Below are 12,493 nucleotides of genomic sequence, written 5' to 3' on the forward strand. Positions count from 1 at the left end.
CCCGTGCACCCTCAGGAAACCCTGCGGGAACTGGTGCAGCCCCGCTGACCAACAGGGATCCAAGGGGTCCTCACCTGCGGGAGCTGCCCCTCGGGAACACCGTCACGGTAGAAGATGATCCTGGTGGGTTTGAAGCGGGTGGATTTGTAGAACTGGATGAGAAGCTCCCTCACCATGTAGGACAAGTCCTCAATGATTTCCTGGCGAGGACGCTGCACGCGCACCGTAGCACAGTACCGGCTGGGGTGGGCGTCCATGCTGCCCACAACCTGCAGTGACACAGACAGGCCAGGCTCATGCGTTACAACGGGAAAGGATGGAGGGGACGTGGGACATTCCCAGCCTCCACTTGCTTCCAACACCCACAGCTGGCAGTGGGCAGAGCACCTGAGCTCACAGATCAGGAGATGGGACAGCAAATACTGTACTGGCAACAAGTGCCCAAAAGGGACACCCCTGCTTGCAGCCACATCCCGTTTTCACACTCTGCCGTGCCCTTTGCAACATTGATGGGAATTTCCAGCAAGACAACTTGGCTGGTGCCACTGAGCGACGTGGCTGTGGGGACTGTTGCTGTTCTGCCCCTGCTTTGTTCATCCTGCCCAACAGCAGAGGTGCGAGGGGGGAGTGGGGCTGCCCTTTCTGCCTGCCTAAGCCCTTCTCCCTCCATTCCTCACTCAAAAGCTTTTTGGCTTCCACAAAGGACTGTGTGACCCTAAACCCTGCTCTGCTGTTTTTGTCAGGGCAATGACATCCCCAGGGTACAAAATCCCACCCGCAGATGCAATGTTGCTGCTGTAACAGCTGCTGTGGAGCTCTATATCACAGCAACACCAGGGAGTTCTGCTGTCGGCCAGCCCTTACCCCTCCGACTGTGACACAACTGCCCTGCCCGCCTTGGGCTGCCTGGAGACCCTCTGCCCAAAAGGTGACTGAAGTAGGTTGATGTTTGCACAGAGCATTTGACAGCATCACATCCCTACATCTGCCCTCGTTCGGCCGCAGGCAGTGGAGCTGCCCCAGATGGCCATGGTCTGCCCCACCAGCACTGCCGCCTCCAGAGGACACAGCGGGGTTGTGTCACCGCATGGCAGCTATCGAGCGGGGAGTTCCCATCGCAGTTGGGTGCTCTAGAGGGGAGACCTCAAAGACATCAGCGCAAAGAGGCTGAGAGCAGTCGGGCTCGGCTGTGACGCAGGGCTGGGGGTGCAGCATGAGTCACAGGCGTCAAAGCAGGTGCTGGCCCATGCTGGGAGACAAATGCCCAGCTGCTCCGCTGCACTGCGTGGTCCGTGTCTCCCCGAACGCAAGGGAAAGCACGGCAGACCCCACGTCCTCAGTGGTGTTGAGCATGCTGCCCCTGCCCTCAGCAACAGTTTCGCTTTTGGTTTGCAAATGGAGCTCTAGGGTCTGGGCTGCACCACCGCAGCTGATGCGTGCAACAGAAATGTTTCCTTTGGCTTCAGCCACAGACCCCCTTCTATTGTCTAATTAACAACACACCAAGGACAAGATCAAGGCCATCTGAAGGCTCCACCCTTCTTCTCCCCTGCAGCTTCAAAAAGCTTTCATAAAAATTAAGAAAAAAAACCCCTCAGTGGTCCTGCACAAAAAACCACAGAAGGTGTTTTCAGAGGGGAAGCGTTGCCGCCAGGAAACAGACTGTTCTGTCCCACCCACACCTACAGCAAACAGCCAAAAGCATTTCCCAACGCCTTCTAATTAAGAAAAAAACACTCCTCCAAAGATGCATTTGCGTGCCAAGGAAAACCTGAGCTATGAGTCCTGGAAAGTTAAGAACTTAATAGGAAAACGCTGACGTGCTTAATTAAAACAGACGCTACAAGAACCTGACACTCTTCTTCACTGCAACGAGCACAAGGCAACGTCTTAGAGCCTGACAAGGGGCGCAAGCTGCCGCCCAACCTCACCAGCATGCGAGCGGCACTTCACTCGATGGATGCTCCTTATTAATTTGAGGTGAAGGCAAATCCTCCTCCCCAAAAGGCTCAGAAGATGCCCAGTCACCCGTTTCCCCCACCGTCTACAAAACCCCAGCTCTCCCGCTTGGGGAAGGTCCCTCACAGGGCGGCACTGAAGGACCGAGATGCCCAGCGATGACTCCGGCGAGCGCAGCAGCCGCACTGAGCTCCCTGCGCACCCTGTACAACAGCGCTCACGGGGTCCAGCACATCACGAGCCCCATCTGCTGGCAGCTGCCAGCTCTCCCTGCGACTCCCCAAAACCACAGCTCCTCTGCAGAGAGGCAGGAGGGGATCGGGGACCCACTGTCCCAAGAGTGGGATCAAAACACCTGATAAGGCATGGGGCCACTCTGAGAAGTTTCACCACGGGGACGGTAGTGGCACAGCCCCTTTACGGACACACGAGTCCTGTTCCAGCTCCTGCGTTCCTGCAGGGCTCTCAGGCACCAAGCCTGGCTCCTGACAGGGAACTTACAGCCGTTATGGAGGGTTTCTTCCCATCTCCTGCCGGCGGGTGAGTGACATCAGCCCCGAGGAAGATCACTGGCTGCTGAAAGACGGCAGAGCTGGTGGGAGAGAAGAGAAAGCAGCAGTCAGCCTTTCAGGGCCATCTCAGGGTGATGCACAGCCCAATGGAGGCGAGCAGATCACACAGAGGATGTCTCCCGACCTCCAGGCTCTGGCCTGGGCATATCAACAGCTCATTACAAGGTGAGACAGGCTGCCCCCATTTCAAAGAGCTACTTTATCCAGCTGCCCACAGGACCCCTCTTCCCCACGAAAAGCCAGGCAGGCAGCACCGCCAGGGACTTGGGAGACAAGCCCCAAAAATGTGAGAGGCAGCAGCCATACAAACCGCTGGTGAGGCACAAGGATGTTGTTGATCCCGCCAAGCTTGACGTTGATCTTGAGGCAGAGGTTGGAAAGGGTCTGCGGGGAGGTTTTCACCACGTTCTTGACCTGGACACACTGCGTGGCCATTCCCAGGAGGGTGTCCCCAACGCGCTTCACCTCAGCTGCAGGCAAAGGAAGCAGATGAACACGCAGGCAATCAGCAATGCACCACTTCCAGCAGCATCCTCGGAAACAGGGAAAGAAATCACTGCAGGAGGAGCAGAGCCAGCCCTGCCGAGCCAGAGCAAAGCCCCTCTCCTCTCCCCGCTCACCCCTGCCCCAGACGCACCGTAGACCGGTGTTTTCCCTGGCAGGATGACAATGATGAGCTGAAGCCCGGAATAGGTGTTCTTGAGGTGTCGAAACATGGGCTCCACACTGTCTGCACCCTGGGCGTATTTACAGAAACAGGGCTGGCCTTGGATCGGCATCCCTGCGTCCTTGGAGATCTTGCGCAGCTGGTCTGTAAAGTTCCTGTGCCCGGGAGGAGAAGCAGTGAGCCCTGAGCCCTTCCGCATGGCAGCTCTGCCACGCACCCCAGCCACCGAGCAAGGTGCAGGGACCTGTGGCTGGAGTGCTGCGGCACAGGACAGACGGGGACATCGCGGCACTGTGCCTGCAGGTTTACAGCACCCAGCAAGAGCATGGCATGGGAAACACAAGACCAACACATGTTAGAGTTGAATCATCCCCTCTTGGTGCCCTCTTACCCAGGTACTGACTCTTCCTGAAGTGATGGAGCTGTGAGCCGTTCTCCGTTAGAAAGCTGGAGAAGCGGGGAGCAGACCTGCTTGATTTCCAGGTGATTTGTAAAGTTAATGCAAGCCTTCACTTACCAAACCGGACAAAGTGCTCAGCCACATTCTGGATTTTTGGATTGCCAAGGATAAATTTGATGCAGGGAGAGCCAAAGGGAGTGCGGGGCTCCCAGCTCTGCCCCAAAGGGGTCACAGGAGGAGTGCGATGTCACTCCCATCTCCACCCACTCATTGCAGACGTAGAGACTTTGAGCTGCTCCAAACCATCCCAAACATTAACCGTGCCAAACACCCAGAAGAGGCACAGAAAATGCTTGCCTCAATGCAGCCACTCTCAGTTAGGAGAAATGCAAGTCCCCAGCAGAATCCAAAACCAAGGTGACCATTTCCCTAAGTCAAATAAACTGTCCCTGCTCTGTGTCACTTTGCTACTGAAGCAGAGAGTCTCTAAGCTACCAAAGCTTTTCAAAAAGCCTAAGACTTCTCTGTAATAAAAACCCGGGGCAAGTCAGGATGCTTCCTACATGAATTATATTATTTCAGAAAGGGTATTGAGGAAACTTTTAATTAAATATCCCTCACAACCCCACGTCTCTGAGGAGACTCAGCTGAGAAGAGTTCAATACAGCCTTAGGGCTGGCAGTATCCGATCACAATACTGCAGCTACCTGATGCAAAGAGCAGATCGAGGAGAGTGTGACTGTCAGCTCGCATCTGCCTGAGTGCCGATGTCCTCACTCTAACCTGGCAGGCTTTGCGATGGCTCAGGGACTGTGTGCAGCCAGGATAAACAGTCAGGCACTCTGGATAAACTAGCAGAAACAAGACTGAACACCCAGTCTGAACCTGGATTGAATTTGTACCACAAGCAATTCAGCTGTGTGCAGATCCAGTATTAGCGATGAAGGATGTGCAGCCCCAGGCTGGGAGCAGCAGGGTGGCCGCACCACGAGCCACGGCTCCCCCGGCTCACCCCACCCACGCAGGCTGCCCCTTTCCTTACTTCAGCACCTCCTCTCGACACTGCTTCTGCGGGGCAAAGCAAGCAATCGCCCAGACTTTGATCTCAATGCCGTTGTAGAACTGCTTCCCTCGCATGTCCCACACGCCTTGGTTGGGAGTTGCAATGGCCCGGTTCTGCAAGGCAAACAGACGGTCAGAGCGCTGCCATGTCCTGCCCAGCCCCACGCCGGCAGGCCCCGGGGAGCACCCACACATGCTGTGCTTGTGCTCCCCACCACAAAGCTGCACGCCCTCGCCGGAGTCAACTCCCTGCGCTGCCAGGGTCTGCTGTGGCGCTCGGCGGTGGGCAATTTACAATCTCAGCTCCTCAACAGTGATGGAAAATTCACCCGAGCTGCCTTACCCTGAGCATCCCTCTTCCCTTCAGCTCACTTTTTTTGTCATCGAATGACTCTTGGCTACAACTTTCAGAACAGTTATATTGCCAAAAAAAGAAAAAACCCAAACCCCAGGCACTCTGATAACCTACAAGCTCAAAGCTCTAACCTACAAATGTGAAGGTAGCAAAAGTTTTGTTCAGAAACAGTATTTTCTGGTGTGAAAACGTCTCTCTGCACAATGCAGCTCAACACCCAGGCAGTGCAGCCCTGCTTACCCTGCCTCCATACTGCAGGATGGGCGCTGGCAGGACCCTCCCCGTCACCTCTGTCATGTCATCCTTCACCTTGATCCCAAACTCCTGAATGTACGGATCCAGGTTGTAGCTGGCGTTCTTCATCTGCAGAGGGAAGGAAGGGCCATGGGAGGGAGTGAGACCTAACTGCCGCATCCCACACAGCTTCAGCTGGCCAGGAAACACAGGCACCTAAAGTCATGTTCTCTATAGAGGTGAAGTCCTCTCCATAAGGGGAGGGCAAGTGGTTTAACACAAAGGCCCAAACCCTGTCCTCCAAACTTACCCACAGGGACCCGATTTTTCAATGCACTGACCAATGCAACCAAGAGCACAGCCTGCTTCTGAGATTTAAGGCTTCAGTGGTAAGGTTCAGACTGGCAAGAGACTGTTATCAAGACTCGCAGAAGGAATATCAAACGTCCCCAGCTTCGGAAGCCCAGAGACATCAGTTTGGGTAACAAAAGTACCATTAACCAGCTCCTGCCTGGCTGCTGGCAGAGCTGGGTTCCCCTGGCTCGCCCCAGGCTGACCTGCAGACAGAGTTCCTGTACCGCAGCCCCACAACACACAGTCCCCACGTACACCCAGAGCCGGTGTCATTTCTCTAATTTGTTTTCCTATTTTTAGTTCCAGCTCCCTTTGGGTCAGGTTCCATCAGCACGAGGACCTGAATTTGCTGCACACGAGTTTCCACGGTCACTTTGAGCTGGGCTCCTCTATGCAAGTGTCCGTTACAGACATGCAGGTGTCTCTGACTGGGGATTCAGTGAGAAGAGGGGGATAAACACAAGCCATTAACCCCACCAGCATCTTCTGAGCAGGTTGCAGCTCTCCAGCGCAGAGCAGCTAAGGAGCAGGACCACAACAAGGTTCATTACAGACAAGACACCATAACCTGCCATCAGAGCCGCAGCCCCGATACCGTCCCTTCCACCCCTCCCCAGGGACTTGTGCCACGTACCAGGCGACTGATTTCTTCCTGCCTGTCTGGGGCAGACCTGGCTGTTGCTTTTATCATGGTTGACGTTTGATTGTCTGTGAGCTTCTTGATGCACCGCTGGCCTGCCACAATGTTGCACACCTGCACGGCAGGGGAGAGACAGCAGCCACGCGTTAGGGACAGGGGAGACATGGGGGACTGTGGCTGAGCTGTCCCATGCGCACGGCACACGGGCCCTGCAGTCAGCCCCAAACCAGAGGTGCTGAGCCTGCAGCTGCAAGAAAATGGCATTTTTACAGCATGGTCTCCTCCTTCGCTTACTAGAAGCGGCTCTTGACAGGTCAACATTGAGGCAACTAGTGCCCACAACACATTAGCTGCAGAATAACGTCATGCATCTGCCAGCAAAGGCCACTTGCCTTTACTTTGCATGGTGCCCAAAAGCCGGGGCACCCAGCAGTGCAGAGCCAACACTCACCTCCAAGGGCAGGTATGTGTGCTTCTGCTCCTGGCCAACCTGGAGACAGGGTAGGTGGGGGTATTTCAGCTGCAAGTTGTATTTCTGCTTAAAGTACTGAGCCACTGTGCACTCCACTGTCTGACCGCTCTCCAGCTGCAGGGGAAACCTGGCAGAAGCAGGACACGAAGGATGCACCTACTCAAAACACACACTTCCAGACCTCAAGCACTACCTACTCTGGCTGGGAAGAGAGGGAACTGGCAGGCTCCCGCTCTGAGCTACCATAAAAGAAAATAAAAAGCACAACAGTGGTATTTTCAGAAATCGAGTCAGGAATACTCTGACCCCAGTGTGGGACTGAGGTCCCATAAATAAAGCTCTCCCTCACTAATCCAGCTAATCAGGGCAAATGTTTATTGCAGGACATGCCACGCATGCCACTGTCAGGTACATAAATACAGCACACTGGCACTCAGGAGGACTTCTGTGCTTGGTGCCCTCCCTGGGAGCTGAGCTGAGCTCCAGGGAAAGGTTAACCAGCCTCTCCTGGTATGGGGCAGTGGCTCCGGAGTAGGCAGAGCACAGGGGGGCAGGAGGGGTACATCTCCTTTCAAAAACACAGGAAAAAAAGATTAAACTTCCTGGTGGCAGGGCTGAGGGGTGCCGTGCCATCCATAGCCGGAGTGTGTGATACCCAGCCTCACCCAGCACCAGCTGTTCCCGGCTCCATAAAGAGCTCTGTGAAAATGAAGAATTGACCTGATATTCTTTATGGAGCCAAAATTAGACAGGAGAGCCAGCATGAACACCCTGGCGAGGTGTCACATTCCTCCTGTGCTCGCCAAGGCCCAGGGCTGGGACCCAAGGATGCTGGAGCACAGGGGAAGTGGGGTGCGCATGGTGACAGGCTCATGAACCCCAGTGAGATACACCTGGAGATGGGGTTGTGTGACAAGGAAATGTGGCTGTGGTGAGGTAGGTGCCCCAACCTCAGTGGGGGCTCTGAAGTCTGACAGCACCGGCCTGAGCATGCACTGCTAGTTTGGTATCAGGCAAGCACGAGCCAAAATTTCTTGCTGTGGGTTTTGCTGGTTTTTGGGGGGATTGGTTTTTGGTTTTGTTTTTTTTTTACTGTTGGCAAAATTTCCAGAAACATTACAGAAACCTGGGGGGCGGTGGACAGCCTGAAAAACATTCCACCCTCCCCTCCAGCTCCACTCAGCAAGCACCCAGCAGAGAGCACAAGCACAGCCCCTCCTGCCCCAGCACTGTCCCCTCTGCTGCACACACGGGGAGGTCTGGAAGGTCTGCCTGCTTTCCCCCCAGCCTCTGCCTCAAACCCTGTTTTGCTTCCAAGTCTCCCTGGAGGCAATTCCCCGGGCAAACCCCAGTGATGAGCCCTGGAAAAACCCGTGGGCTGTGGGACCCGACAGCTTGGTGCTGAGGGCACCCCCTCTGTGGTGCTGCAGCCCCCGTCCATGGGGACTGTGGGGAACAGGGCAGCCCCCGACACAGAGGGGTGCCCAGGCCCAGCCTGCTCCCAGGCACATGCAAATAATTTCAAGGCAGGGAATCGCTTTATCCCCTGACAAAGCTTCTGCTTTGGCAGTGTCTATTTTAAGAAAGAAGAAAACCAAACTCGGAGGTAAAAACTGGGACAATTCCTGGCATGCTAACTCCCGCCCGCTGCGGCCCGCTGCCTGCCAGACAAAGCATCCTCTGCACTCCCACCCTCCTCTGCATCCCGCTTGCCTTCACCACGCATGACATGGAGCTGCGCGAGCTGCTGCGCCCAAAACCCCTGCGGAGCCCCAAACACATCCCCTTTTGCCATCACAGGCTGGAGTTTCCCTTCCAGCTCTCCCTAACGACACCAGCAGCTGCTAAAAAGGAGAACAGCTCGGATTTTTCCAAGGGCATCTTCCCACCCGCCTTACGTCTGGTGGCTGGCCGGCCGCCTGGTAACGTTACACACACGGTATTTCCTCTTCATCTGCCCGCAGTGGGTAACCTCGACTTTCAGACCTGATGCAAGACAGGGAGACACAGCAGAGTCACTGGAAAGGAGGGAGAAATTCCCCTTTGCCAAACTTCCCCGGGACACCATCAATATCTCCCTTAAATAATTAACCGCTTGCAGAGAAGGTATGCTTGCAGATGCCCTGTGAAGTGCATGAGGGAGGCAATGGTGCCCCAGGAGACATTTTAAATGAGCAACGCCTGTACCCCACACCTCACTGCAGGGACTGGGTGGGAGACAAGCCACGGTCAGTGTCTGGGCCAGTGCCTGGCTGGGGATGGGTCCCCAGCGCTCCCCGGGGTCTCTACCTTTGATCTCCTTGGTGAAACGCACTCTCTGCGAGTCCGTCAGGGGCTTTGGCTGCTCGTCGATGTTCCGGATGTCCAGTACCTCGCACATGAACTCAATTACAGGCTGGGCTTTGTAGAACGCGGTGGCCGACACTGCGGGACAGATACCACAATGCGTCTATGGTCTCTCCCAGCAGATGGACCTGGCCCAAAAGCCGTCCGGATCCAGTCTCCCCACACACACCCAGCCCCATCGCTGCAGTTCCCCAAAATGAAAAATACATCACCATCAATGTTGAGCATCATCTTCCACATGGCAGGCCTGACCGACTGGTGGAAACCGAACCAGACCTCCCTGCCGCCTCCCAGGGGATGGTAGTAGCCTTCAGGGGGGGAGAAGAAGGAGCGGCCAACGGGAGTGTACCTGCGAACCAGGGCAAAATGTGTCAAAAGGCACATGCCAGTCCCACCACCAGTGACTGTGAAGCACCCCTCGCCCCTCTGAGCTGCCGCTCGCCCTGCCAGCTGCATCACCCCGTTTATTTCTATTGCGAGAGCATCCACAGCAATTGCACCGAGCTGCACGGCCACCTCCTCCCAAAGACCGTCAAGGCCAGTCCCAGCCCCAAAAGCCTGCCAAAGGCAGCCAGTCCCCTCCCTGGCATGCTCGGTGCTTGCAGCACAGCCCCTGCCACCACTAGCACCCACCCGCCGTGCTGCCCCTTGGAGCAGGTACCTCATGGAAGCCAGGTGCCTCATGGCAACATCCAGCGCCTGGACAGACTCCAGGGGGACAGGGATCTGCCCGCTGACCAGGGCCTCGTGCAGCATGCGCCAGCTCACGATGGCCATCCATTTGATGGAGACCTTAAATATCCTGTCCTTGCCTTCCCCTGGGATTGTCACCTCAAAGTCAACCTGGGTGCAGAAGGGAGGGAAGCGATCATGCCATCCCCGCAGGTACAAGGGAGGAGGTCATTTTTAGCTGGTCCTTCCCAGGCAGGAGGCAGGTCGCGCTGCCTGCATGGGGCTTGCCACCCCCTCTTACCCGCTCATTTCCAATGGGTAAGGCCGTGACAGTGTAGATGTTCTTCTTCCCATCGTAGACTGGCTTTCGGTCGCCAAAGATCTGCGGTTTGAAGTGCTGTACCATGTACTCCACGACTTCCCTACGCAGGCGAGCGGGACAAGAAGGAGGGGCAGGGGGAGAGAAAGGCGAGGTTCGTTTTGCTGGTTTCTTTACAGGCCACCGCCTCCTGCGAGCTGCCCTGTCCCCAGCCTCCTGACTCGGGGCACTTCTGAGCCACAGGACACCAAAGAGCAGAGCCGAGTCCCATCCCAGGCAAGAGGACCCCTGGACAAGCAGCCACGCGCCTTGCCCCGCAGCTCAGTACATCAGCTTTGGCAAGAGTGAGTTTACATGGCATGCAGGAATGCGCACCCGCCGGAGCTGGCCGCAAACCCACCACGCATGCCAGGAGGGTGAGAGGGAACGACTCACTACCCATGGCCGCCAAAAGCATGTGCAGCATCTGCTCACAGGCCTTTGGGGTGCAGAGCTATCCAGGCTGCCGGGGCAGGAAAGGAAGGGCAGCGAATAGGACATCAAAAAGAAAAACAAAGAAAAGTACGTGATGGCCGGAGGTCTGGGCTTGCTATTTTTAAATATGGGATTGTTGCCAAAATAGCACAGCTGCTTTGAAGAAGCAGGGGACTGTGCTGAGGTTCAGGACCTCTGAGGCTGTCAGTGGCAGGAACCAACGCCGCGGTACAACCACAGCTGGTGGGATCCAGCCACCCACAGATGCTGGGCAGCACTGCGACCCCTGCCACCATGTCACCTTGATGGCTTCCACTGGTGAAGAGAGAGACAGGCACTTATGGAGTCTCCACAAGGAAACTGGAAGCAGGGAACGAGTGCCAAAACCTCTAATACTTGCCTTACCTGTTGACTCTGCGCGGACATTTGTCGGGTTTGATATCCACTTCATAATGATACACATCAATCTTGGGAATGTCCACTTCAAAGTAATTGGCCAAGAGCTTGATGGGCTTCCCAACAGTTCCTATCCCGGGCCGACGCGGCGCTTGAAACACCTGCTGCAATGGTGGCAGGTATGCGCCTGCAGCTGCAGGGAGAGAAAAGGGGTCAGAAGGGCTGGGAGAAACCCTATGCCCAGACAGACAGACAACGCAGAGTCACAGCACTCTCTATCACCGCATCATGAACCGGGAGGACTCCCGCTACCCATGCTCCTGGCAGGAGGTGGCAGTGGCAGAATTCAGACCAGCACAGCTGGAAGCAACTTCCTTGGGCATCATCCGGCAAGTGGCAACCGAGCCATCAAAGTGCAGTCACCAAGCCCTCTGCTCTGCTGTGCTGCCACCAGCTGTGCAGTTGTCAAACCATCCACCAGCAGATAAATAATCTCTGCTTTGCCTTAGGGAAAGGAACTCATCCGGGACCACACATGCCAGCAGTACAGGTCTTCAGAGGACAAGGAACTCCCACCGCCTGTCCTGACCACGGGCACACCCATGCCCTGGCATACACCACGATACCCATAACTCAATTCCCTGACCAGATGTGGGGACAGAAGGCCATATTCAGTTCTCCTGACACCGAAGGACAGGTTGTACCCTATGTCCACTTCAAAAGAGCTTTGAAAGCACCCGCTATGCCACTGTGAAGCTGCACTTCAACTCCTGTTTCACACAAGAAATGTCGCAATACGCAAACAACCAGAACAGCAACAAGAAACTCTCCAGCCCTGGTTTTAAAAAGCAAGTAGAGTCTCATATCTGTGCCAAGAGCTTGCCACAGGTCTGCAGGAGCAGCAGCAAACTTCACCTGAAGCACGTGAGAGACATCGGCACACTGAATTAGCGAAGATACACTCAGACCGAGCCCAGACCTCCCAGGGCTGCGGTGCGTTTTTATTGCCCGTCCCTTCCCCGGCTCATGCAGGAGGAAACCCTCTGGCAGCATCTCTCCAGGCGTCGCCAGCATCCCATCCTGCAGGATGGCGTTTGCCGACCAACAAGCACAGAGAGGGCTAAGCATCTTGTCTGTCCCGCTGCACGGTAGTGACTGCAACATCAAAGCCAACCCATGCTGGGCTCCGGCGCGCGGAACGCTTTGTTGTAAGGGCAGCTCCAAAAATAGCCTAGGTCTGACAGTTCTGCAGCGCCGAGCGGGAGGTGGCACTGGACTTACTAGGTCACGGTGTGAGGAGAAATGGGATGCTGTTGCGAACCCCAAAGAAGAAAGCACCCATCTAATGCTGCCAAGGGACCTTGCCACGAACAGAGAGGTCTTGCCCAGTTCCACCTGCCAGTTGTGGCTGGTGGATACACTCTACCCCTGCCTCCACATGTTTTCCTCCAAACACATCGCTCTTCCGCTCATGGAACACCCGGGGTGGGTTTTAGCAGGGAAGGGGTTTGCAGGGAGCCTCTGCCCCTGCATCACGGCTGCAGTGGTCCTGCCGTGGGGAGCTCAGCCAG

At 55.7% G+C, this 12,493-nt stretch overlaps 1 protein-coding gene across 3 annotated transcripts in view; it reads right to left on the reverse strand.

Annotated features, from left to right (window-relative positions):
* Positions 1-12,493, reverse strand: part of LOC126046969 (protein argonaute-1) — a 28,021-nt gene that overhangs the window by 6,876 nt on the left and 8,652 nt on the right. For 2 of the 3 annotated variants that reach the window (XR_007508491.1, XR_007508490.1), the window contains exons 1-11: positions 9,274-9,408; positions 9,005-9,139; positions 8,614-8,701; positions 6,695-6,842; positions 6,238-6,357; positions 5,256-5,378; positions 4,641-4,774; positions 3,169-3,353; positions 2,842-3,001; positions 2,461-2,551; positions 75-269 (exon numbers count right to left, since the gene is read on the reverse strand). Coding sequence is in view for 1 of the 3 variants with exons in the window: in XM_049820068.1 (XP_049676025.1) it covers positions 75-269; positions 2,461-2,551; positions 2,842-3,001; positions 3,169-3,353; positions 4,641-4,774; positions 5,256-5,378; positions 6,238-6,357; positions 6,695-6,842; positions 8,614-8,701; positions 9,005-9,139; positions 9,274-9,410; positions 9,723-9,904; positions 10,035-10,155; positions 10,932-11,115 (2,003 nt within the window). In the remaining 2 variants the exon portion in view is untranslated. Of the gene's footprint in view, positions 1-74; positions 270-2,460; positions 2,552-2,841; positions 3,002-3,168; positions 3,354-4,640; positions 4,775-5,255; positions 5,379-6,237; positions 6,358-6,694; positions 6,843-8,613; positions 8,702-9,004; positions 9,140-9,273; positions 9,411-9,722; positions 9,905-10,034; positions 10,156-10,931; positions 11,116-12,493 lie in introns of those variants that run through there. The other variant, XM_049820068.1, reaches the window with a different exon arrangement.

This window comes from Accipiter gentilis, chromosome 17 (genome assembly GCF_929443795.1).
Source record: "Accipiter gentilis chromosome 17, bAccGen1.1, whole genome shotgun sequence".
Lineage (NCBI taxonomy): Eukaryota > Metazoa > Chordata > Aves > Accipitriformes > Accipitridae > Astur > Astur gentilis.